Source organism: Dermacentor albipictus, chromosome 9 (assembly GCF_038994185.2).
Source record: "Dermacentor albipictus isolate Rhodes 1998 colony chromosome 9, USDA_Dalb.pri_finalv2, whole genome shotgun sequence".
Lineage (NCBI taxonomy): Eukaryota > Metazoa > Arthropoda > Arachnida > Ixodida > Ixodidae > Dermacentor > Dermacentor albipictus.
Window position 1 is genome coordinate 39,538,661 of NC_091829.1, and position 26,397 is coordinate 39,565,057.

The 26,397-nt window shown below is 46.9% G+C and overlaps 2 protein-coding genes across 2 annotated transcripts in view; both read left to right on the plus strand.

Moving 5' to 3' along the window:
• Positions 1-560: 560 nt before the first annotated feature.
• The window catches only part of LOC135916490 (uncharacterized), a 41,693-nt gene continuing 15,856 nt past the window's right edge, over positions 561-26,397 (plus strand). The window contains exons 1-2 of the mRNA XM_065449879.2: positions 561-609; positions 2,298-2,776. Of these exons, the coding sequence (XP_065305951.2) occupies positions 561-609; positions 2,298-2,776 (528 nt within the window). The remainder of the gene's footprint in view (positions 610-2,297; positions 2,777-26,397) is intronic.
• Positions 4,992-25,213, plus strand: LOC135916489 (superoxide dismutase [Cu-Zn]-like). The gene is made up of 4 exons (XM_065449878.2): positions 4,992-5,369; positions 9,280-9,376; positions 14,914-15,104; positions 24,704-25,213. Exons 1-4 carry the CDS (start codon positions 5,145-5,147, stop codon positions 24,821-24,823), a joined length of 633 nt encoding a protein of 210 aa, XP_065305950.1. The 5' UTR covers positions 4,992-5,144; the 3' UTR covers positions 24,824-25,213.

Here is a 26,397-nt window from a genome sequence, read left to right on the forward strand (position 1 = left end):
TATCGAAACTATAGAACTAGTTACCCAAGGAGAAGAGATCGACTATTTACAGAATGGGCTCCAAATGAATATGATGGGCAGGTTGATGGGTTACGCTTCCGCCACTACGATAGGTGTCATAACTTTATTGATTAGAAAGATCCCAACAAAAATAAGATCCTCAGATAAGGAAAGATTAGAAATAGCTTTTACTACGGCATACTAACAGGCCCAAATCACTATGATCTAAATTTGGGAGTGTTGCGTCTTGCGCGATTAATCCAGCAAGTAAGTCCGCCTGCTAGTGTAACCAAACTCTGCCACGGCGCATTCTTCAAAACGTGGTGCAGGAAGGAACACCCGCTGTATGCTACGCACGGCTATGTCAAGTCTACTCTCGGCCTGCCTGGCGGAAACGATGTCGCCTTCGTTCGCAAATGTTTTGGGCGTAGTGCTCCTCTAGAGTACAGAAAGCACCCGGAATGCGCAGCATTCCTTTTAAGGGGTGTTTAACGGCCGCTTGCCCTTCTTTTGTTTGGGAGCGAGGACCCTCAGGCGATGGAGTGGCTGAAAGCTTTCTGATGTCGGCGCTGGCTAGCAGATGTGAGACCGACCCTGTAATTGCCCAAGGCAAGTAGGCAAAAAAAAAAAGAAAGAACGATATACAGGTATATATCTTGAGAAACTAGACATGTTTTCGCTGTCGCATTTGGTAAATCTGGTGCATCAATATACTGTTTGCAAGTTTTAAAAGGTTATTTCTTTGTTTCTTTTCTTTTTTTAAGCGTTCATGGCTGCTTGTTCTGACTGCAGACGGCGGGGTATTCAATGCTTAAGTTTTGTATTATTTTGTAGAGCATGCGTATGATCGAGCAGTTTCTTTTATGAGCCCACAGAAGGAAGTTGCTGTACTTAGGAAGAAGCTTTAAGCTTCGGGTCATATTTCTTGATTAATTTCCTGTGAAACGCAAAAAGAAAGAAGAGAAACGTAAATGCGAATGATGAACTGCCTAACTGAATTGAACGATATTTGTCGCGTTTAAAGAAGACGAACGTTAGCAAATTTTACGGGGTAATTTTCAATTTATAATATCCATTATCTTTTTCGTTCTTTAGTGACGCTGGCGAAAATTACATCTCGAGAAGTTGAAGCGCCAAGCCCATATTGTCTATTGCTCCGCCCTACAACAAAGGTCCAGTTCTGTCAGCTTATGCTTGATTCTGTAAGTTGTAAGCATGTAAGCAAAGAATGCCAACGCGAGCAAAACTAGTACGCTATGTGCCCGTCAGCGATATTTTGCCAATTTAACATTCGTTAAATACGAATAAAGAAAACAGCAATTTCAAGGAAAGTCAAAGCTAACATGCTTCATGTGCCTTATATATATAAGCTCGAATGAGCAAATGTTACCGAAATAAGAAATCAATTTGCATTGCGAGGTTACGAAGTTACGAAGTAGTTGACTCGATGATTCCTTTTCTTATTCTTAATTTCTCTACTCAGGCATATTACCTCACAAAAACAGGAAGAAAAATGGAAGCCCTACAGAATTGTTCTCTCACAAGTTGCTAGAATATCACTTTCCTCAGTGCAGGTTTGCCAATAACGGCACTGTGATACAGCCGTCTTGGTTGCCGTCAGCAGTTGCATTCCTGCAATATAACTAGTTTCATTAACTATGCTCTTATGTCCATTGATATGATATTTTCTGTGTTATATTATTGCGTCACTGTTCCATGCTACATATTAGAGATATAGTTCTGAATACTGTTGTCATTCCCTCTTCATATACAATGCTACCCACCTAGTCTTTCATGGGAAATAAAAAAAATAATTATTTATGACTAATGAAATATTTAACAAACTATACCGTCCACATAAGTTAGAGCTCTTCTGTATATTATAGGTATGCCAGTTTTATTGGCGAAGTCTCTGCTGGTTCCTAGAGAACATTTTTGTAAGTTGATTTGCTTAAATTCATTCGCGTAACTGCCCCTGCATAAGTACGTCTGTGACTTTGTTTTCGTCTACGCCCATCGCGTCGTTTACTCGACTAGAAGCAGGAAGCTTCCATTAGGATCCGGGCAAATATACTAACCCATTCGTGGCCAGAATATTTACAAAACCAACGAAAGCTGTCGTCTGAGATATCGTACTGATGCGCTTTATAAACAGTACATTGACGTAGCTTAAGTCATTTCCGGTGTAAGACAGCAGTCGAAGCTACTAACGTTCCAAGATGTTCGGAGAAAGCGCCAGAAATTATTGACCACGACTTAGTGCCGATTCCGCCCTCTCTCTTTTTTTTTTCTCTCAGTGCCACTGGCCGACGAAGCGAGGGTTTATTCAACGTCGCTGTCGACTCCCTGTTCCACGTCTCCCTACCGGGAGCCAGACTCTTCCGGGGCGCGTCCTCGCGACCTGTCCAGGGCGACGTCATCTACGACCGCGTCTCCCGCCGCCGACGTCCTCCTCGGCGCTCCGTCGCCGCTGTCCGCGTCTTCCTGTCCGTCCTCCTCGCCGTCCGTGTCGACGACGTCGCCCTCCGCGTTGTGTTCGCCGGCGTCTTCCGGCGTGCCGTCGCCTTTAGTGACGCTTCCGGCTTCGCCTCTTCCGAGACCTCCCGGTCGTGCGCTGAGGACTCCGAAGTGCGCCCGCTGTCGCAACCACGGCGTCGTCTCCTGCCTCAAGGGCCACAAGAGGAGCTGTCGCTGGAAGGACTGCCGCTGCCCCAACTGCCTCCTCGTGGTCGAACGCCAGAGGGTCATGGCGGCGCAGGTGGCTCTTCGCAGGCAAGTTCTAAATTTCAAATCGTTCGAACTCAGTGTGTATTAAGAGTAAGTTAAGGAGTTAAGTATTAAGAGTAAATAAACAATCCATTCGCAACCTCAATGCTCAGTGGTGAATACGAACGACTGCAATTTACCCGGGAAAGTCTGACTGCCCGAATGACGTAGCGTGCTCTCGGTATAACATCTCGTGTTCAACTGTGTGCATCATCTATGAACACCGGGAAGTAGTTTATTACCCTTTTGATCCCTCTTATGCTCGATCCACGAACATCGACACGATCCACGATCCACGAACAGCGATAACTGAACTTAAAGATCGATTTGAATAGGAGAATATTCGATTTATAATTATGAAAGAGCGGAATATTTGCTCACCCCCAGAATTGGGACTCGGACATTACAGTTCGTCTTTTGCGCAAAATATCTGTCTTCACGCACCGCATAAGGTCCACTCAATATGAGCAACATGAGCGAATAGACTCTACCAACTCAAAGCCTCACCAATGAGCGAATTGGTGAGTCCGCGAGTTGCCTGTAAATACATATGTAACGCTCCCTAGACGTCTTGTAAAACGGCTAAGCAAATTATGTCACGTACGGAATGCTAGCCACACCCCTCCATTTGTTATGCAGTGCTTTCCAAAATCGCCTTTAAAGGCACGTTCACACCGAAAACGGACCGGCCAAGCAGATGTTCAAAGCGACGAAGCGGCAAGCACACATGGCTGTTCAGACCGGCCGGGTTGTCTGGCTGCCCGCGCCGCCGGGCAGGCGGCGCGGGAATCGCTTCTGCGCATGCCATTTGACGCGAGCTTACAACACGACGAACGTCGCGTTATACACGGGTAGCGGACGAGGCACAGGTGGCCTCATCAACAACAGCGTGTTATACAATCGCACGCACCTATGTCATGTCATGTCTTGAGGTGCACGTTAAAAACGACGATGTCACTCGTACTCTAGCGAAGAAACGTTCGAACAAGATTAACTCGGGCAGCGATAGACGACATGTCGACATGTCGATAGACAGCGACAGGGACAGCGATAGACGACATGTCGTCTATCACTGTCCCTGTCCTTCACGCTGTACGTTATTTTTGATCATGAATTACCAACTAGCCCAAGCAACCACCCTAGTTAACTCGGGCGATCATGGAGTTGGTTCAACGTTGCACACTCGTAAACTAGTACGCGGAAAGTACTGGGGAAAGCGTGCCGGCCTCGGAGATAGTGCAGTCCAACGCGGCGCCTTAAAACGCGAGCCGTCACGTGGAAAGAAGAGAAAGTCGCACGTGGCGCGCGCGCCGGGCTTTTCAAAGAGCTGGATGCTTTGGAGCGAGAAAGGTAGTAAGCGCGCCATCGCTTAGTTTTGCCGGTAATACGGAAACGAGAAAGTGATCGTGCCCCATGCAGTGGTCACAGAACCGGGCAGCTGTGCTCGATGGGAGAGGGTTGATTCCACCTTCGGTCACACATTATTATATTTTTTAATAAAGCGAGGCGAGATAGGAACCTGTCTGCCTGGCTACCTGCTGCAAAGTGGCAAAAATGAGTCAAAGAATGCTTCGCATCAAAGTTATGCGCTCCTTGTGCTAAGCGGCTCACCATTGTGTCAAGTTGTGTGCTTCTTGAAGTTATCGGCAATGCCAACGCTCGCTGCGCGTGCACACCCGTGAACAAAAGTATGCGGACCAAGGATTGCGCAATACTGCCAATTTTTTCTCCAGCCTGTGAATGTAACTTTAAATTGAGGACTGCAGTCCAAACTTGGCACTTTGAACTTTCCAGTCTACTCGTCAATTTCAGTTTATGCATGCTAATTGCAAAGAAATTTAGTTTTTTCGGAGATCCTGTGGTCCGTATACTTTTCCTCACGGGTGTGCCTTTTTTCCCGACAGTCTTGCTTCACCAATTCGTCACTTTGTTTGTTCTTGCTATAGATAACTGCTGAACAGCGCGTCACAAAGAAGTTCGCTCGATACTGATCCTTCTCAGGATACATGTGCCCGTTTTACAGCTAACAACTATGCGATTGCATTTATCATTTCGTGCCATAGAACTGAAACTATAACATGGCACTTATCTGTCAGTGCCAGCCCTACGCATCGACAGTTCCCCTTTAGTCGCGCAGGCTCAATAGAACATCTGGAACCTGCATGCCAATCTCTCGCGCCGTTTCGTATCTGTCGATATCTTGCGAGACAAGTGGGAGTGGGAGTTTTTTTTCTTCGGCGCTGCAATCGCTACAACTGCAAGAAGCTAAGTGCCCCTCTATTGCAGCGCCCTTCTTAGCAGCATTTCACCAGCCGGTCGCGAAGTTCAAACTCGGTGTGTTCGCACAGAAGATCCGAGTGAGTCGCAAGTCCGACGACATGATCGTGTGCGAGAGGACGCCGACCGCTCCGGCGCTGTGCGCTTTCGCGTTCTTACTCCTCGCGCTTTTGTGGGCGACGATGCGTTGCGGAGCCGTGGTCCTGGGTCCGGACTACGTGCTCTTCGCCCGTCGCATGGAAGAACCCGTGGTGACCGACGCCATCTGCGTGCTCACCCCGTTCCGAGGAAGCAACGTCACCGGCGTGCTCAACTTTCAGCAGAAGGTGAGTTTCGCGTCACTGCGAGGGTGACTACGCGGGCATGTTGTTTGGTTACAGCATGCTGGTTTGGGACGAAGTGTAGCACAACGCGTACAGAAGGAAGGACACACACACACACACTAAATACTTTTCCTGTGCGTGGTTGCTTGTGTCTGTCACCAGGTAGCGTTACACCACATCCCAATTCATCATAGATATTCAATGTTCTAGTTCTTACTTGATCACCCGTAGGCACGAACTTTAAACACGGCTTTGACAAGACGCCAAAGGTGTCGCAGAAATTTCACCGAAAAAATATTTACTCGCACCAACACCAAAATTTCACAGATAAATGTGTGCTGTGTCGTTCTACTGTTTCATTATGCGTGTCTTACATTTCTCGCATGCATCGATAATATTTCGTCAACGCAATGTTGCGTTCCTAAGCACGAGGTTGCTGGATCAAATCTCAACCACAACGGCCGCATCTTTATGGGATCGATATGCAAAAACGTCCGTGTACCATGCATTGGGTACACATTAAAGAACCCCAGGGGGTCAAAATTAATCCGGAGGCACCCACTACGGCGTGCGCCTCATAATCATATCGTGGTTTTGTCACATAAGGCCCCAGAAACATTTCTTTTTCAATCGGCACACTGTCCACCCAGAAGTAACTTGTGTAAGTACAGATGTGAAATTCGGCAACTGCCTGTAGTTACGGTTCCGAGAGTCTCACCGTCTGCGCGCCTTGAAATACAATACTATAGCGACAAACCAACGTAAATTTCAAGTCACAACCTGCAGTTTTATGCGTAACAAACGAAGCCACGATAAGCAGGAGTACCGCCGACAATTCAGCTCCGCATTGCCGCGTCTCTGAAACTGCTGGGACCAAATAGCTCAATGGGATGAAGATGTGTTCGCGTGTTCAAACCGTTCTTGAGCAGCGCAGATGTACCAGGATTCAGCTGCGGTCGTCCGCACAGTAGTGGCCGCGTTTCTTTTTACAGAGGCTGTACAGGCGGCGGACCGAAATTTCGCAGCATCTGTCAGCTCCTGCCAGACTAATGGAACAGGGCCCTCTCACGAAACAAGCGCCTGGTGCAGCGTACTGGCCGGCAAGCGAAAGGACGCGCATGCACTATTCAGTGTCTCGGCGCGAGGAGCTTGCTTCGTCATCGGGCAGAAGGGGTGCAGTTTGGCACGTGCTGACATATCACACTGATTGGTTTAGCGGATGCGCTCCCTGATCGCGTCTCGTGTGCTACAGCCTGCTGCCAGACCGCAAGCAATGCGCGTGAGACCGCATGCTGCGTCATTTGCGTGTGTCACGCTGCACGGATGATAACAAACGCGCAGCCACTACGAGTGGTGCGCAACCTTTTCGCCAGATGGCTCAGCGTGTACTGGGAGGCATGCACACTTCACTGTCGTAAAGCTTTGGACTGTTAAATAGCGTACGTGTAACACTGTTTCAGCAAATTGTCGCTACTCACAGTATTTAAACGTAACTGGAGTAACATTCGCTCCGGTGCCTTGAACACGGCCTTGGCTTCTCCTTCGAAGATAATTCTTCGCGCCATCGCTTTTCGCGCTTACTAAGAACACAAAACTCTTCTGGCGATGCACCCAACTAACCAGCGCTAAAAGAAAGAAAATAAGCAGAGGTCAGGGGAAAGCGTTCCAAGGCTATAGAATCTAGTTTGGCGCCCTATGACATCTGACACAGCCTCAAGCTTTCACTTCGTGTGCCCTCTCTAAAGCTCAAAAATAGACGGTGCCGGAAGGCAGAGAGAGAAAGGACGATGTCAACTCCCTTTCTGACCACAGATTTAAAGTGGCTCTTTTGTGCTTTGGCCGCAAGCTACAGAGGGGACAAAAAAAGTTTTGTGAACGAGGTCAACGACATCGTAAAGTTCGGAGTTTTTGTCGCAGTAGTTTAGGCGAAGCGATGTTCAGCAAAAAAAGACGTTTATATGCGTGTGTATGTGTGCCTATATATATATATATATATGCTTGGTGCTCACAACGTTCCTACTTTTTAAAAGTTGACCCACGTCGTCAGTCCTTTCTTTTTTTCGTTCTTCACTCTTGCGGTCTTCGAAATCTCGCGTCACGCCTGTTTAATTCGACTGATGCTTTCCAAACCGCCGAAGTCCTCTCGTAACGCGGCGGAACCGAGCCTGCTTTTTCAGTAGTTGTATGCAGCAATATGCGAGCTCCATACCATGATCAGCCGAAGGATGGCGCATTTCAACGGCTGAAATACTGCGCATGAATGCTGGAAGCTTTCCTTACGTGAATATACATGTACACCGTCGTACTAACTTTAGTAGTTATTTGTATTTTCTACAGTAGGCTAACGATTTCAGTTGCTTATTTTACTTTTGTATTGCTACCTGCCGCCATTGGTCCCACTGTAGGCAACCCAAGCTCCTGAGCACTTTACACAAGTGTTCCTTGTTTAGTCTATGTTTATGTATTTTGCAGAAATAAACAGTGGTATTCCACACCATTTCCTGCAGCAGTGAAATTATATCCGTACTGTGCTTCAGACGTACGCTAATTTGCATTCTTCGGCATATATAACGCCGTTGCTCTAGCTTTATGCATATTTTTTTTCTGTAATTACAAAGCGAGAAGTGCACTCCAGCAACTTGCAGCTTGTCCCAGTCGATGTCGGGTGATTTTCGTGCCGCACTGCACAGAATAAGTGAGACGAACCGCAAATGCATGGCCCGGCGTAGCTATGGCAACCACTTTCTTTTCTTTTAGCTATGGCAACCAAACAAGCGGGTGAAATCTGATAAAACCGAGTGCGACGGGCTTACAAGGCAGGAAATTGACCTCAACGCTAACGCGCAAGTTTCGTATTCGGAGCTGACGCAACGTTCAATTGCAGTAACTCGGACAGTGACGGATGGGTTCTGCGTGAGTAATGTTGAGAGAGAGAGAGGTAGATAGATTGGCTCGTTGATTCTAATCGTCTGGCTTTCGTTCAGCAGTTTACGTTAACTTTGTGTAGTTGAACAGTGATAGTCAGGGGGTGACCTTGGGACTACATATATATATATATACACACACACACAGTAGAAGTTCTATGCACGTGCTCTTAGTAGCCGCGATGCTCTGTTTATTTTTAGGATGTTATCAGGCGTATTTCGATTACTTTTTGTTTGTAACGTGCCCCTAAATTGGTGTACAAGAGCGTATTTGCATCTCGCCCCGTCGAAATCTAGTCGCCTCGGGCCGGATCGAACCGTCGAGCTCTGCAGTGCAACAATTTTTATTTGTCTTGTCTGCAGGCGTTATTTCGTCTTCGATAATAGTTTTGCAGACTCTCTTTGCATAGCTTGTGCAAGGGCAAAAAGGAAATGGCAGCCTCCGTGTCGGTTGATCCCACGCGAACTAGTTCGCCCTGAAAAATGGAACTTACGCTCCGACGCATAACCTGAATGATTTGTGCCCTCGAAATGTTTAGTGCAAGGCATGGGGATTTGTGGGCTAAGTTAATCTAGTCACCATCAGACTGCCTTGAAATTTACATCAATGCGGATGTTTTAATCCTCAGGAACGGTTTCCTCGCAATACCCTTTCCTATCTCAGCTCTCATCGATAACTTATTCGATTGTAGGTACAATTAAAACCGTTCTACATAATAATATGGAACTTCATCCAGCGTTTCACTGTTTTGCAAGAAAGGTGCTGCCGCTTAGAATTACGCAGCTTTACGGTTCTCAAATTAACTCCTTTCTCTCCGACATAGCAGATTTTTTTTTTTTTAACACGTGACATGTTTACTTTTCTTGGCATAAGTCTACAGTGTCTTCTGAACGTCTACGAGGTATCTTGACTCGTTTTATGAAAGTCATTTGGCCATCTACTCGCAAAAAAAAGGTGCCTACACGAGACTGACGTCCCTTCTTTGCAGGAATCCGACGAATTCGTGACCATAACAGGCGACGTCACTGGACTATCCCCGGGCCTTCACGGTTTCCACATACACCTGCGAGGCGATCTGACTCATGGTAAGAATTCCGTTAAAAGAATGGAGCACGTTTGCCCCCTGCACTCATGGTTACCGTATTTCGCCTAACGTAAGCATCTTCCTTCCTGTTTTCGGGACGGACAAGACACGGGCACCTACAGATCGCTTAGGCTAAACCTCTGTCCTGCAGAGGACATAAACTTAGGCTGCGAGCGAGGAGAAACGATCGGAGTATAGTGGTAAACTTGTCACTTTGGAGCACTTGTAACGTTGGGCCTTTTTGGCTTGGCAGAACTTAATGCCACGAAAAGATAGGTTAGGTGCGCATACTGTGGAATATGCGGTGTTGAGGAAATAGGGGACCCTTCGACATAGACACGGATCATTAAGGATAACTTCGCTTACTCTGCATATGGATCGCTGCCTTTTTGAATGCCAGTGGCAATACGTAGCGAACAGCTTCCGGTTCTCCCGTAGGGTATCCCATTTAATGCCAAACAAGCTGTTTGGTTAAAATTTAAGAACATAGTGGAAGATAAAATCTTAAAACCTAAGTTGTTTATTCGTGATACTTCGGGCGGCCAAACATCGTAGATCTTAAGATCTTGTGTCATGTTTCTTCTATTATATTTTTTTTTCGTTCAACAACTTGGCCTACATTAACTGGGACCCACAGCATAGTATGACCTCGCGTTCGTGTTGCAAAAGTGGTGGCGCTTCGTGTGTAACGTGCTTACGAGAGCTTGAATACTGAACAGCTTTTCTTAGCTGCGTTACGGTAACGCGGTGTACATTTTTCAAGCTCAGTCACCGTGCTAACACGAATGACAGGGCTGGCGAACAGTGGCGTCACGTGTTCGTTATCACCATCGGCAACACTGCGTACCAGATGAGTTTGTCCAATATTCGTGTGTGTGGCTTCAAACTTCATTATGACGTCATCCATTGCGCTTTCTTTTTCTAAGTCGTCAAGCACTCATAATTTTCAAAACACAGCAAGGCCACTACAGTCTCTGCCCCCATGTGCAATCATAGCGAGTAACTGCATTCATAATTAGTGTCCGAAACCTGGCGGCCAATACGGTTTTCAGCTCATGCAATCGCTTCCGGCGCGCACGGCCAGCAACAACACAGCTTTCGAGATCTGTTTCTGTTGCTCCGAGTAAGCGGTCGCTGCGCGTATTTGAAACCACCTATCACGCAATATTTCATTGAAAATGATCAATCTGCAAAAGTTACAAAGGTGTTGCAAGCCAAAAAAGAAAAGTACGAAGTTCAGGTAAGTCAACGTCACCATCATTATCATTAGCCGATCTTTATGCCCACACAGGTATCACCAACTAATAAATGGCGCACTCTTCTAAAATTGTTCACTTGTGCGATTTATGTAGAACGAGATTAGGAGAGCATGCTTGGAGCGAACCACGACGTCTATACTGGAAGGCTCGTGCAAAAAAAAAAAACACTCCCGCAAGGGGCCGACGGCCATCTTTTGAATGGATGGTGAGTCCCGTGGTCTTTGGGAGGAGACGTTCCCTCATCAAGCACGGCTGGATTACAGCGCGACCGTTGAGCGTGCACGGCGACCATGACGACAGTTGCCGCTTTCCCCGCATGCTCTGGACATTTATTTTTTTACATTTTTTTTGCCGCCGTTCGCAGAGGCATGATGATTGATGAGGAAATCGTCGGAGTACGAAGGGAAGGTCTCGGCCGGCTCTGAAGAGAACGAAAGTTGGGCGCGGGGACAAACAGCGTTCGTGTGTTCAAGGGACAGCGTCCACGACGCTCTGTCATCGCAATCATGGCGGATAATTACAGGGACGTCCGGGGGGAGTGGGAGGGGCGGGGGGGGGGAACGCACTCGAAACACTTCCCGAGGAAACATAGCTGGAAGGGTGTGGCTGGCAAGGCGGAGGTGGCCTTGAGAACTGTTTCTATGACAGCCCGAGGACAATAAGTACGAGGACAATAGATGAGGGAATTTTGCGCTATCAAGGCCAACACACACTGGGGAAGGAAGACGAAGTTGTAAGATCGAATAGCCCAAGAAAAATAATCCTTCTAGAGGACAACAGGTTTCGGCCTATAGGCTACGATCAACCTATAACGAGCATAACAAAAATAGAACCTCGCTTTGAAAATCGCAACTAGGTTTGCTTTGACCCTCCTTTTCCATTGCGTCGTCGTCACCGTAATGTCTTCTTTTTCTCTGGCCATCTCTTCATCCTTAAGGCTTCAGCCTCACAATATACTTTTTTTAAAAAAAAAGTTTATTTATCGAACGCCACAAAAGATTCAACTCATGGCCATGTGGCAATGTGTTGTTTGGATCCAGGCGCGCCGACCACTCCGCCGTCGCAAAGCTTTCTCTTTCTTTGCATGGCAATATTGTTAGTGGACGCAGGACGAACTTTGAGGCCCATGGGCTTTTTGACGGGGTTTTGTGCACTCTGGAGACCATGAGAGCGGAGGCGCGCCTATGCGTGCTTTTTCGGCAGTCACGTCAGGCACTGCTGTAGTGGACGAAAACGAAGTAGTGCAGATCGCAAAATAAGTTACCGAGACGAATACGGTACCACTGTGGCAGCCTGCTGTCGCAGTAAACCAGTTTAGGGCCGTAGGACTGGAAGAATTTTTCCAGTCTATTTGCAAACCTGTCCAAGTTTATATGAGAAAAAGTACTATGGGCGTTTTGTTTGTGTGTGCGTTTGCATAGGAGTGCGCTGGTCACCACTGCCTTTACAAAAATTCAGACTAAACTTCAGCACCTTTTCTAAAGAGCGTTTACTCATACCTAACAACTTATCAGTAGTTCTTCGGAAGGTAAACATGTATTTCTTTTGTTGTTGTTGTTGTTGGTAAGGGCACGTCACACTGCGCACCTACAAGACGGTCTCCGATCAGTGCGCGCATGCGCACTAGCGTCTGCGGCATGCGTGTACCGTACCCGCGTAGAGAGCGAAGTCCCGGTTCGCCACGGTTTCCCGTCTATCTCGCTCCGGCACGCAACGTAAACACGAGTGGGGCCTCTCGTTTGTCCTCTCGTCGCGTGCCTCATGCTCAGGCGAGCCGCTGAATACCGGACCACGATCAATCATTCCGCTCGATGTGGCGTGTTTTGGCGGATAGTGAGGCGCCGAAGCCGCTTGTTCGATCGCGAGATGCGAAAGCCTGCGCACGCCCTGCGAATTTCGGAGCGGCGATCCTCTTTGCCGTGGGAGTCCCTTCGCAGTGTACCCCGCCTACAAAGGGAATCTTGCTCTGCTGCCCCTAGAGGGGGAGGGGGTGGGGGGTGCCTTAGGTGCTCACACACACGTACTGTCCCTTTGTGCTAGAGGGCGACTGGATCCTTCCGACTACGAATGCCCCGAAGTGTTTTTGATGTTCAGCCTGCTCTATACTGGAAGTCAGGCGAGAGCGAGTGCCGAAGTGCTGATTTGAACTCGCACAATGCTTGTCAGGGGTTTGCTTTGCAGTCCTGATCTAAGAATTCATGCAGTTTGTTTATATTCATTTATGTTTATTTATAGAGTACCACCAGCCTGCATGTCAGACCTTAGGGAGAATCGGGTATTGGATACGAATTTCTGCTGCAGCAGTGTAACATACTTTGCAACACCAACAACAAAAAAGCGCATCAAATACAAGAGTGTGAAAGAAACTCTGAAGAAGGCGCGCGTTGACTATAGGAACGAACACAAGTATTACAATGCATAGGGGTTAACAAATGATTTGGTTTGAGCGCTTATATGTACAAATAGACAGAGCTGAAAGTAAGGCACGGACCAGGCGGACGACTGCCACCGGAAGTCGCGGGTTCGGTCCCCGGCCGTTGTGGTAGCATTCCGACAGGAGCTGTGCGCGCACGCGCACACACAAACGCTCCTGCATCATGATTTGTGGGTGCTAGTCGAAGGATAACAAAAAGGTTTGAAATGATTGGTCTCTCGCTTCGGCACGCAACGTAACCACGAGTGGAAGCTCGCATTTGCCCTCGCGTCAGAGCGTGTTTATACGTGGAAAGAGCGCGGCAGATAGGTAATGCGTCGCGAGAAACTCGTTAAGACGTTTCCATTGCGTCGCATGTACACAATGCCCAGCGTAGCTTCCTCGGCGCCGCCACATTATCTTTCTTAACAGCTCTAATTATCTGTGACTCCTCGGCACAAGCATTGCAGAAACTGCAGCGCTTACCGTACTACTCGCGTGCAAGTTCTAAGGGAGGGTAAATATGGTAGAGAGGAAGTACGGAGGGTGGCCTTGCGCCAAAAAGAAAGCCAAACATCCATTCATAAAGTAGGGAGGAGACAGAGAATGGGGGGGGGGGGGGGGGGGGGGGGTTGTTGAACCAACACTGTCGCAAGGCAAGCTAACAGCCTTGTCATTCTTCACCTGCAGTTCCCACAGGGGGTTGGGCTGCAGGACAGGGAAAAGGCGAGGGAACTCTACGGCTAAAGATACGACAGTGGTCGCGGGCAAGCTGAAGCTACGATGCGGCACGGTACGTTTCTGCTATTTTCGAAAAATAAACTATGCAAACTTGTTACTGACGCAGGGCGCGCAGACGCAAAGCCGTATTAAAGCACCGTTTGGTCTAGGCGACACACAAAAATTGTCGCACGTCTAACCAATACTTCTGTTCCCACCGCGGTAGCTCCTGCTACGATGTTGCTCGATTTCACGGGTTCAGTCCCGATCGTGGTAGCCGCACTTCAACGGGAGCAATATGCAAGAACGCTCCTGCACTTAAATTAAGGTGCACTTTAGAGAATGCCAGCACGTCGGTATAAACCCGGGGTCCGCCACTACGGCGAGCCTCATAATGCGATGGTGGTTTTGGCACGTACAGTTGAGTAATAGTTGAACACTTCTGCCAAAATTTGATGGGACATGTGAAGCGATGACAACGCACAACCCTCTCAGAGGTTATGGACCATGGCGCATAACAATACCTCAGACAAACACGTATCACTGTGTGTTCTGCGCACTACGCAGATAAACAATGGTGCACGCCAGCTGATGTTTAACATCAATTGATCACTGGGATATTAAACTAAATGTTGAAGAAATTAGACGTTCGCCGTCAACATCACCACTACTTATCCTCACTCAAAGAAAACTTCGTTTATATCGATTCCCACAGTGCGTAAGGCCCGCATAATCATTGTTCAGCTTAAACTAAATTTTTTAAGCAGTCCACACTTTCGTTGCTGTAGACCTTTACAAAGCGTCAGACAGGGTCCAAAAGTTCCTATTCAATATTATAAGAACGAACTTGGAATAAATAATTTTCATAATTTGAAAGCTAGCTTTCCCGTGATAAACATCAGCATGTGTATCTAGCACTTCAATTTGTCTTCATTTTAACAATGACTTGTACCCCGATTACTTGGACTAGTACCGAAAAGCGCGCTTGAGAGTTTGGGGTAAGGTCTCTGTTGCTTCTGGAAATCTTCGCAGGCCTTTAGGACACTGCACTCAGTTGATGGTGATCTTAATGCGTGGCTACCAGGAGAATACATGCGTCTGCTCGAGATTTTTCTATATTTTTTTCTGTGCATATTTATGTCGCAGGTTGCCTGAGCACAGGCCCCCATTTTGACGTGGGACGGGGCAGCTGGCACGGAGCTCGTGTTGACGTCGTCCGACACGTTGGAGACCTCGGAAACGTCGAGGCCGATTTCCGAGGCGAGGTTTTTTTCACCATCAAGGACCGGCTGCTGTCACTCAACGGACCAAACTCCATCGTAGGCCGGTCCGCAATCGTAAGTGCGAGTTTTGGATGTGTAAGCATCGATTATGTATCAATGCTGCAGTACAACAAGGGAAAGATATAAACGTTACAGCGATGTAATAGAGGATTCGCAAGTACAGCAAGACAGGATGCAATGCTTCGAGAAAAATTGGGAACGATTGATTTCAATAGTTCACTTTAGCCATGCTGGTTTTCTTTTTAAATGCGATTTCTTTGCCAAGCCGGAGTAGAGGTCACGCAACGACGCGCCTCGTTTTTGTCTCCGGAAACTGTTGGCCGATCCCAAAGGAAGGGCAAATCTAAAAGCCGACGGACATTACGCAAACACTGGATACGGTGAGTTAAGGTGGCCAGACTGACAAGTATAGGACAGTGCTAACGAACACCAGATATAGTGCGAATTAAGACGGCCCGCGCCGGCAGGTGCTACACGTGAGCACTGACGTGAGCACTGACGTGAGCACTGACGTGAGCACTGACGTGAGCTCCAACACCAACATGTCTTCGCTGTTATGCTGTAATCAAACCGCCCTCGTCGTTCCACTGCCTTCACGACATTGGTACCATCGTTTCGCTGTCATGTCATCTTTCCATTGTATTTACTATGTTGCGCTGCCACTCCGTCGTATCGTCATCACGCCGTCTTCGTATTGTCGTAATTCCGCTGTTGATATCGAGTCACGGTCGCTCCATCGTCATCATTATGTCGCTGCGATTGCGCTGTCGTCAACCGAATGTCATCATTTTGTCGTCGTGACTCCACGTTCGTCCTTTCTCTGTCGTCATGCCATCGCCGAAACGCATTCCTCGTCATACCATAGCCATTAATTCGACATCACGTCGTCACTCTAGCATCCTTATGTCATGGCCATCACGCCGCCAGCGTCACACCATCGTTGTCATCCCGTGGTCGACGTGTAGTCGTCGCCCCACCATCGTGCCTACTCTTTGCGCGCATTTGCGTCGTGTATACTTTTCAGAAAGGCTTCGCGTAAAGTAGATAACCATCAAGAATGGTTTCTGCCTTTTTTTTATGTTGAGGTGCTGGAAGTTTACGACATTCGAATTGCAGTGCTCACAATTCCTAGCTACATTAGTGTGCGCAAATGTTGCCCAGCATCACAAGGATCTACAGACAGCCTCAATGGGTGATATTGATACAAATACAGAGACCTTACTCAATACTATCAACCAAGATATTAGCTCTTCTTAAACCTTATAAAGTGAGCATCTGCGAAAATGGGCGCTGAAAGGGGACATTTTAGTTCTTGCATTGGGGAGGAGAAAATATTGCCACTTACACTGGCCACTTACACTTACAATTGCCAGTGTAGAAATGTCATTCCCTCGGAGGAGCTAACGTAGATGGTACTGGTTGTGCTTCCTAGGGAACAGAGAGCTAACTATGAAGGAGAATTAGAATCAGTTATGAACACAAGTTAATACCTGTGATTTTAAAAAAGATGAACGGATAAACTCAACATTTTTAGAACCTGATCGAAAACCAGCTTTCCAAGAATGAATGGCCGATGTACGACTAGTTTTCCAAAAACGTTATTAAATGCACGCTCACACAAATTCGAACATTTGTGCAAAAGGAAAAAAAGAAGCTACTGAGGAACCTGCATGCCAAGAAGCATGTAATTGTGCCAGTCGCAAGGAAAATATTCCTGGTTGTAGGAGAAACGATAGAACTGCTACAGGACGAAACTTCCGTGAAGCTAAATGAAAGAAGCAAAAAGCACGTGTTGTAATATCGGCTTCAGACCCAAAATCGGAAACAAAGCATGCATTATGCCCGTTTCGTTTCCGCATTCCTTTGAAAACTTGCGGCGTTGTTTCACTTGTGATCATTTGAGATACCTTGTCTTGCATATTGAGAATGGTAACCAGGCTTTACCAATTGGTTAGTTTTGATATTCGAAAATATCAAATAGTTTATTCTCGAATACGAAGAGTCCGTGTAACATTCGTATGCGAAACATCGAATGTTCCCCCATCCCTAGTTTTCATACCAAACGTTACCGTAAAGGGTGCACCACCTCAGATTTTTGCACTTTGGAGGAAGCCTGCTTTACGTAATTAGTAATGGTTGGCGCGTGCAAAAGGTTACAAAATTTGCGGCACGCTGGACTGCCTAGAAGTAATGGAGCAATTCACACAACACAAGGGTTATAGGTAAAGCGAAAATTATAAATGTTTCAGAGAGTAGTTAGCTAACTTTCAAGCGTCAGCTGCACTGGCACTTTTTCTGTCTAATGTAATAATGACGGGGTATTTCTTGGTTTTCCGTGTTTCCGTGATCTGCCTGTTATAATTACCCCTCGAATATTCTGTTATGTTTCTAAGTTGATGTATTGAATTCCTGCTTTAAAAACCGTTTTTGTAACTTCCCCGCCCCCTCTCCCACCTCTTACTGAGTGCTCCGTCCTCTTCAGCTCTCTCGACGATTGGGTCGAAAGTCACGGACGGGCACCCATAAATATTTATAGTGATGAACATGCTCATAATGCAAAACGTTTTGATACTCGCACACTTTTAACTGGAGGTAGCTGCTGACAAAGAGATGCTCTATGCCACCTTGTGAGCACAATCGCAGACGACGGTTAAACTTTAAAAAAAAACAGTAATACATAATTGCTTCAAATAATATTTGAACTGATACTTTAGCCTAAATATCAAAATATATCATCTTTCATTTCGAGAGTCCAATAAAAACACCTATCTCCTGTAGTTATCTGGTTAACTTTGATATCGGCAGGCATCCTTCCTAAATTCACGTGATGCCGTCTAACCAGTGTGGCCGCAAAAAACAAGGATGTTTAAAGCGTTGACCGTTAAGTTCAAAATTTTGCTGGTTATAGGGAAGCCGGAGCTCGGGGCAAACATAAGAGTGGTTAGACTAGTTTGAAAAGAGTTTCAATGAAATGAAAGCCAAATCCACGATTTGAAAAAAGACCATTCCGATAGATCTTCATCGGCAAGCTGATGTGATGACATGAATTGCAACGTATTTTCTTTTTATTTGGATCATTTTGGCACAGGAAGAGTTCCCAAATTTGCATAGCCTGGTCACCGGTCTGTTCCTTTGCAATGCAATAAAGTTTAATTCGTTACTTTCCCAATAAATCAATGGTATATTGAATTATCAACTGTTAAGTTTCATGACGTCGTGGCAAGATGCTGAGCGCTCGTGTTCCAAATATGGGCTGCACGCTAAACAGTCCCACGTGATGAAAACTAATCTGTAGCCTTTAACTACGGCACATCGGGAACGTTGAAAAGAATCAATCAATGAATCAATCACGTACAACGAGCAACAAATCATTGCAAGATACTTAAAGCACACTGTATTTTGGAAAGCTTTTCACGATTTTCGAGCGCCCCAATCTTGAATTCTCGATTAGTGAAACTTATAACGAGCGAAGTACATTTCTTACCATCCTATTTGCCAGTACAGAACGCGCAGGGAAGGCAAAGCTCGTTCTATTTAAGGGAAGTTATTATTGGAAGTTACATGGCACGGGGGCCAGTCTGAGAAATGCCACGCTGATATATATGCAGTGGAGTTCTTTGACGTCGTGTGACGTCACGCTTAGTAGGAGCCTGCAAGCCGCCTCCGTGACTCACTTTATCAATACGTCATTTAACTATATTTTTTATCTCTGAATTCGTGCGTTTTTACCGATAATCACTGAGACTGCACTGAGATGCTGAAATGCGTTTTGCGCACATTCTGGGGGACGCGAATACTGTTTGAAAAAAAAACATGCGCAAAACTAATCTGCGTCGCCGGCTAGCGTGGTGGCGCAATCCTTTTCGTCGGTGCAAAGCACATTACAGGCGACGGTCCTGAGAAAATTCAGCGGCGCGGCACTTTCATAAGAGTCTAGCCAGGGATTAAGTATTTCAGGGTAAGTCTGACCGTCTGTGTCCCTGTACTTGACCTCGGCACACGCATCGTTTTTGTTTTTAGAGCGCAGTACTTCAGTGCCCGTTCCTGCCGCGAGGGTCAGCATCCTATCTCATAAACGAGTGAACGAGCACAAAAAAAGAATGAGAGCAAACGCATAGCGCAACGATATGCTCGATAAACCACACCCATACTACAGGCTAAACACCTGTAGTATGGGTGTGGTTTTTAAAATTCCCCTTACCTGTGGCCAGTTCTACGTAGGGCAAACGGGACGGTGTATCAATCAGAGGCTAATGGAACATAAAAGGTCGTTAACCGGTGGACCGCCTTCTAATCTTTCGCTACATTGCCGAGATTGTAACTGCGCGCCAGAGTTAGATGAATGCGCGATATTGTACAGGCATAAGAATGAAGATACGCGTCTTATGGTGGGGGCATGGCATATCTATAATGGTGGAAGTGCGTGCGTGAGACAGCCTTCGATTACTTTACATAAGGAAGAGATAAAGTGCCTTAACAGTTATCTCTCACGTAGACCGGCACGCGTACCCGATGGACACGTGGTGTTACCATTCCTGAGCATGCGCAGATGAGTTTTGTGTCTTCTTTCGTGTCTTTTGTGTCTTCTTTTGTGTCTTCTTTCTTTCGCTTCAGTGCTCCCTTCAGTTGATAGTCGGCGTTCGTGTTGTCTACTTCTCTACTCATGTGTCCTGTCTGCACGCCTCACTTTTTTTTGCATAATGGATCCTAACCAACTAGCTCGGCTTTCTGTCGTTTTAAGCGGCATGAAAGACGGGGACAGCGAAGAGAGCGCGAGGAGGAGGGTATGGGGAAAGCGTGAGGAGGAAAACGTAGTGCCGCGCACGACGGGCTTTGCGGCGACGATGGCTACGAGATGGCGCCACAGTAGCGCGCATCGTCTGCATGGAAACAAAGCGCAGCATGAGCAAAGGTCTGTCTGTCTGCGGCGGCTGCTGCTGTGAATCGCGCCCGCGCGTCACGATTAGCGAGGCAGTCGCGCCGCACTTCGACCCGTTTGCAACGTGCCAAATTGCCCGCGGTATTCAGTATATCGCGAAATGAAAACACGTACACAGTTGCGCTCGAATTTCGAATTAGGGAGTATCGCAATCGCCGGTGATTTTTTTTTTCATGTATACTGTTAGAAAAATTTACTCTTTGGGGCGTATCTTGTCCCACAACAATAATCGTCATCCGTGCTGCCCGCATTTCCTTTCTTTAACGCTGCGAGCCCGGTACTTTCCAGTCACAAACGGCATGCGCCTTATCAGTATGACGCAGCGTTCTCGACTGGAAAGTAGCGAGCGCCGAGTTTTCAGGCAAGGAAACGCAAGCAAGGCAGATGACGATTATTGTTGTGGGACAAATATACACCCCAAAGGGTGCAACCGTTTTCAGAGTGTACAATTGACGCACTACGTTTTTCTATCAATCTGGGATGTTTCGTTTGTAAGTTCTGCACTTCCACTGTTTACGGTACAAACACTTGCTTCGTTTGACAATCCTGCGAGACAAGGTATTCTTAGGTTACTTAAAGCGTTGAACCAGGACTCTTAGTCCTCATCTCCAACGGGCACTTGATCCGGTTGTTTCAAGAGTGCGCTTATCCTCCTTTGGAAGTATATTCTGCAACTAGTTATTCTCGGCTTTAGGTCTCCGGTACACCTCGCTATATGTGGACATTAGACGTCAACATTCCGCTATCTCGCTGGTCACTTTCAAGTATTGAATACGAATATTATTATAACACTTGCGTCGCGCAGCTTGGTTAGTCATAACAGAGTTACAATAGAGTATTACGATGGAGGAGGAATTAGAAAAACGCTTGCGAACTCAGTCAGGTTCAGGTGTGTTTTCAAGACCTTCAGGCGCGACCAAGCGTAATCCGCGTCCCCTGCACTACTGCATCCTCGATAGCTGCATTATTATTACTCCGCCTTGGCACACGCTTGCAGTGGTCGCTGAATTCGGCAAGCGCGTAGTGAATGCAACTATTGAGGAGGAGGTCAGCACGCCGTGTGCAAATCCTCGAGGCCGTCGACGGGAAAACCTTTGTTCCTCGGGGATTAACAATAATCCGTGAGCGGCCGCTAGAACCTTTCCAGAACAGGCGCTCGAATTCGGTTTGGCTGACTCGCATTTCGCGTGGCGAATGAAAGATGCCAGTAGAGCCTGCGTGACGCGGTTAGCGTTGTCGCACTCCAAGGTTTTTCGTCCACCACACGCCATGGCCTGACAACATAGCGCGACTCTCCGGCTCACCCACAGTCGCGTTAAGTGCGCTCTCTTTCTCAACCTCCTCGCTCCCGTGGAAAGTATTCTTTTTTAAGTTTGAAAATACTTCATCGGAAACTTTCGTGGGTTAGTTTGGAGTGTGAGTGTGGATTATTTCGTGTCGTCGATCCGTTCTGTTGTAAAGAATGTTACATGACAGTAAGTGGGCACCGGGACAAATAGGAAATAACGCAATACGTTCATGTCTTTAAAATCGGTTAAATTTTTCTACCAACAACCAGCCTCGAAACATTTTGGGTGAGTTCAGCCTCGCTTCATTAGAGCTGCCGGTTCAATAAGAGCTTTATGCAACACAGGCGCGGCTCAGGAATTTCTGGCTTTCGTCGAAAACTTGGTTAGGACCAACCTTAAATGAAATGCTCAAAATTGATCCTTTGTTACATCATCGGGCTCGATGTGTTTCATAACGCGATCTACTAGCCAGAGCATTAAAAAAATAAAAAATTACGCAGGGCCAAAGCACATGTTGGAATCAATATGAAGCCAAGCTCTAGTGAAGTGATGCATGAAATTGTTTACTTTCATGGTCCGCACAACATATTGTTATGCATTGTTTATATTTCTGTGCCACTAAGGACACAAGTTTGTTCTAGTGCAGGTTTTTTTGTATTTATTCCCTATGCCTTTAATCAACCATGCCGAGTCGTCGTGGTGGCTGTTTCGCAGTGGCGTTCTGTAGATAAGCACGAGGGTGCGGGTTTGATTCACAACCGCCACACTTCGATGTAGACGAAAGTAAAAAAAAAAGGAACTATCGTGCACTTGGACTTAGGTGTACGTTAAAGAACCTCAGCTGGTCGAAATTATTAGACCCTGCCCCCCCCCCCCTCCCATACAGCGTTGTTTACTTTCGGTACGTCAAACCCAGAAAAATCTGAGGCTTTGCCGAAACTACGACTGATGACGGCGACAACGAAGCGCAAACAACCATCGCCGCCGTTTCGGGTCTGGATGTTTTCGGCAAAACAACGCTGGGATGGCATTCGCGTCTGAGACGTGAGCCGAGGCGGAAAACAAATGACATTCGAGTGACCGCGCAGGTCACCCTGCTCTAATCCTTTGCCCTAACAAGTTGGGCAACCATCTCTCTCCCGCGAACCGCGCTTGTTTTCATCTCGCTCTAGGGACGGCTGAGCTCTGAAGACCCTTAATCCAACATTCTCTTCGCAGGGTAATTGAAACCGGCGTGCCCCTTGTTGGGTGGCCCGGCAGCGGCGAGTAGCGGTTGACCACCGATGCGAGGAGAAGGGACAATGCGGGGAGGAGGTGGGATATGGACGCCGGGGCACTTTTCTGGCCATCCACTCTGAGCGTGGCCTGGGCCAACGGGCGGAGATCAATTTGGCGCAGCGAAGGGGTCGGGGATAAACAGACCGAGGTATATAGAAATGAGGGGATGCAATCGCTGCTGAAGATTGCAGAACGTCTACTGGTTCGGGCAGTTGGTCCTTTCCTTTCTTTTCACTTTCTTTTCGTTGCAAGGTTTTCGGACTAATGAGAAAGAATGAGATTGCGCAGCGCTGCCCCAACTGCTTTTGTGCAACACGGTCCTAAGAGGGAAGGTAGCGAGTGCATGGCACATGGGCGAGGAGGAAATGTTCTGGGGTTGACGCGCGGCGACTGAGGAAATCTGATTTGTCGATTGAATAGTTGATCAGCTGTTTATTAGCCGGCTCCTTGAGTGATTGTCTTCATTCATTCATTCATTCATTCATTCATTCATTCATTCATTCATTCATTCATTCATTCATTCATTCATTCATTCATTCATTCATTCATTCATTCATAGTAATGCCAGAGGAGTTACAGGGAAGTCGTGTCACTTGAACCCACGCACGTCAGTCCTGTTGGCTGTCTATTAATTCATTCATTCATGCATTGATTACAGATACGAGAGAAGGAATTAGAGAGATTATGTTAGGAAATCAGAGGCGCTTTTCTAAATGTGGAAACCACTTCATGCCATCGACCGTAGTTCAATTTGGCACGACGAAACGATCAAGCTGTACACAAAACGAAAAATTTTAAAAATGAGGCATTCACTGGCCAAACTCTCCAATATGTCTATTATTTCAGGCAGATCGCTCTTATTTTTGTCGTTGTAGGGGTATGTAACTAGTTAGACGACGGTTACAAGGCGAAACTTTTCCTGGTGCTTTTCCGTGCAAAGACTGACGGAAAGAGGTAGTAGTCCAAGAAAAAAAGCTTTTAGAAATTCGGGCGTAGCTACTGACGACCGATACACGATGTCCAAAAGCGCCTGTACTTCGAGGGGAAAATAAAGGTAAACTAAAGGCTTTCCTTCAAGTGATTACAGTGGCTGTTGGTTGTTGGGCAATGTACGCCTCTCTGATACCATTTTAAACAGTGATACAACAGTGAAACAGTGATACTCGGGCAGAAAGATTTGACGCTCTTTGCAAAGAGTCATTGTAATATTGTGCAAGGGCGCTTCAGTAGCGTTGGAAGGTATCCACGAATAGCTCTGACAGTTTTTTCGCTGCCATTGCAGTCTCAACAGAACCTAAACCGGGCAGTTTCCTTTTCTTAACATGAGTGATAGCTCAATTACTTTTGTGGTTCACCATTGACCTGGATGTAAGATCCCTTGAATTCAGCAATTTATTGTTGTGAAAGCCCTCCATAAATTTGTATCTTACGAAACCGAGTGCCCCTCAAAACAAATTCATTTCTTTTTTGAGCAAACTTTGGATTTCTTTTCTTTTTCATTATTGCGTAGGCATATACCTTTTCTCCCTTTATTATTTTTTGTAGTATGATGCTGCCTTCAAATTCGGCATTTTCTGTTCGGTGCCACGTTGAAATTTGTTTATATCATCGACACTACTTTTGTGCCGTAAGGGTATACCTTAAACTTACGCGCGAGATCCTCCGCATTACGACACGTCCGTGGCAAGAGTAATCAAAAACAGATAAGAGCACATTCCGATAGAGGTCCTTGTATGAGCGTCAGCAAAAGAATTTGTCGACGAAGAACAATACTCAGGCGTTCCTCTTTCTTTCTTTCTTTCTTTCTTTCTTTCTTTCTTTCTTTCTTTCTTTCTTTCTTTCTTTCTTTCTTTCTTTCTTTCTTTCTTTCTTTCTTTCTTGTCACGTTATAAGGCAGAATGATCTCGTTCCCTCTGCAATGCAGAACGGCTTCAGCTTATTTAAACGACCAAGTAATAACGCCAACAAAAATCGGCAATGTAACGTTCTAATACATTACGAAACCCGCGTCAGCTGTGATATGCCTCGAAACAACTTTCCGGGAGTTTTCTTTCTTTTGCAATTCAGTCCAGCAGTTGTATTTGCTTCCGCGACGCATGACGCGTTCAGCCTAGTAATCTACGTGTTTTTATTTTTATATTTTGCAGATTCACGCGTTGGAAGACGACCTCGGACGGGGCGACTCGCCGGACAGCCGCCTGACCGGCCGCTCTGGGAGCATCGTCGCCTGCGGCGTCATCGGCGTCACCCATCCGCAAAGCCAATAGAGAGCTTTAGTTTAAAGGACGCAAGCGGCTTGCGTACGCAAGAACTAGGGGCCACGCTACTGTGCATGCGCTGACCCCTATGTCCGGGTCTGCGCATGCGCAATACCGTCACCCGTAGTTTTTGCGCACGCAAGTCGCTTGCGTCCCCTAAACTAAAACTCGCTAATAAGGCCACGCGCGCGATGGTGTTCGTTCCCTGTACAGCAGAGAACGGATCCCCGTTGCTTTTGTGGAGTCTGCTCGAGCGAATCGCATAGGCTCGAGTCTCATCGACCCTGGCGCTTCGTTCGAGCTGCAACTGGATTGTAATTCAATATATAACGACAGCAAATAGATGTTTATATATCGTATAATTATGTAAATAAAGTACCACGTTTTGGGCTCCTTTCATTGAGTCTTGCCTTCTTTCAACGCTGGCGCGAGTGCGCGGGAAGAAGGCGGGCGAGTTGGTACGGCGGCCGAAACGACAAACTCGATTTGTGCGCGTCTGAACAGCTGCGCCTTGGTGGGCGCGAAGAGAAAAAAGATATAACCTCTCGAGCCGTTGGCCATGTATATTCCAGTTATTAATCCGATATTAGGACTTCTTTTTTTAAAACTGATGATAGCGCTAAAAGGGACGAACACACGGTGAAAAGACGACAGGACGAAGAGGGAACGCTTAGGAGTTCCGCGGCTTAATCTGACCGGTCACTTGTAAAAAAATGTGTGTAAAGTTTTCTCGTGCAAACCGCGCGGAGTTTCGGAAATTTCGCGATGCTACAGCATCAAAATCCTTATCGAAAGAACTCTTAAAAAATGGTCCGCTGTGACAGAAGCATCTTGGAGCTTTGACGTGAAACGCCTACAACCTTCCAGATTAGCGTCGAATGATATTCTGGGGTTTCACGTGCTAGAACCGCGTTAGCATTGAGGCACGCCGTAGTGGGGGAACTTTGGAATAGTTATGACCAGCTGGTGTTCTAGAACCTTTTCCCAAATGCGCGATACAAGAGGGTTTTTGGATTCCAGCAGCATCAGAGTATGGCCGCCGTGGCCGAGATCGAACTCGAGAGCTCGGCAACGCCACGCCACAACCGCTGAGCTAACGCAGGACGGTTGTCCAGATTACTGCATTGCCTGGCGAATGAACTGCTGTGGCTGGCAACCAACGACAGTGCGCCACCATCTGCCTAAGCGCGCGGTATTCACACCTTGTAGGCTCGACAAGGTAAATATACCTGGTAGCGAAGCTTCCATAGGAGCCCATACATTCAAAACATGGCGGTCCATCGGCGGTCCATGGGGCTTAGCGCCATCTGTATGTGGTGGGAACACTTCCGGCGGAAGAAAAAATAACGCTACGCCACGTCCGTTAAAAGCAGAAGTGACGTCATTTTGTTTTAGAAGGCGCGAAATTTGTTTTGTTGTTCTTCCTTTGGAGCTATGTATTCAAATGCCCCGCCATTCGACTTGATGGGCGCTTCGAGCTTTCAGCGTGGAAAGCGATGCAGGAAAAGGCCAGCCGTACGGTTGTCGAAATCGCATCCCTGCACAGAACATACTTTCTTTGGAGGCCGACGAAAACTTTAGGT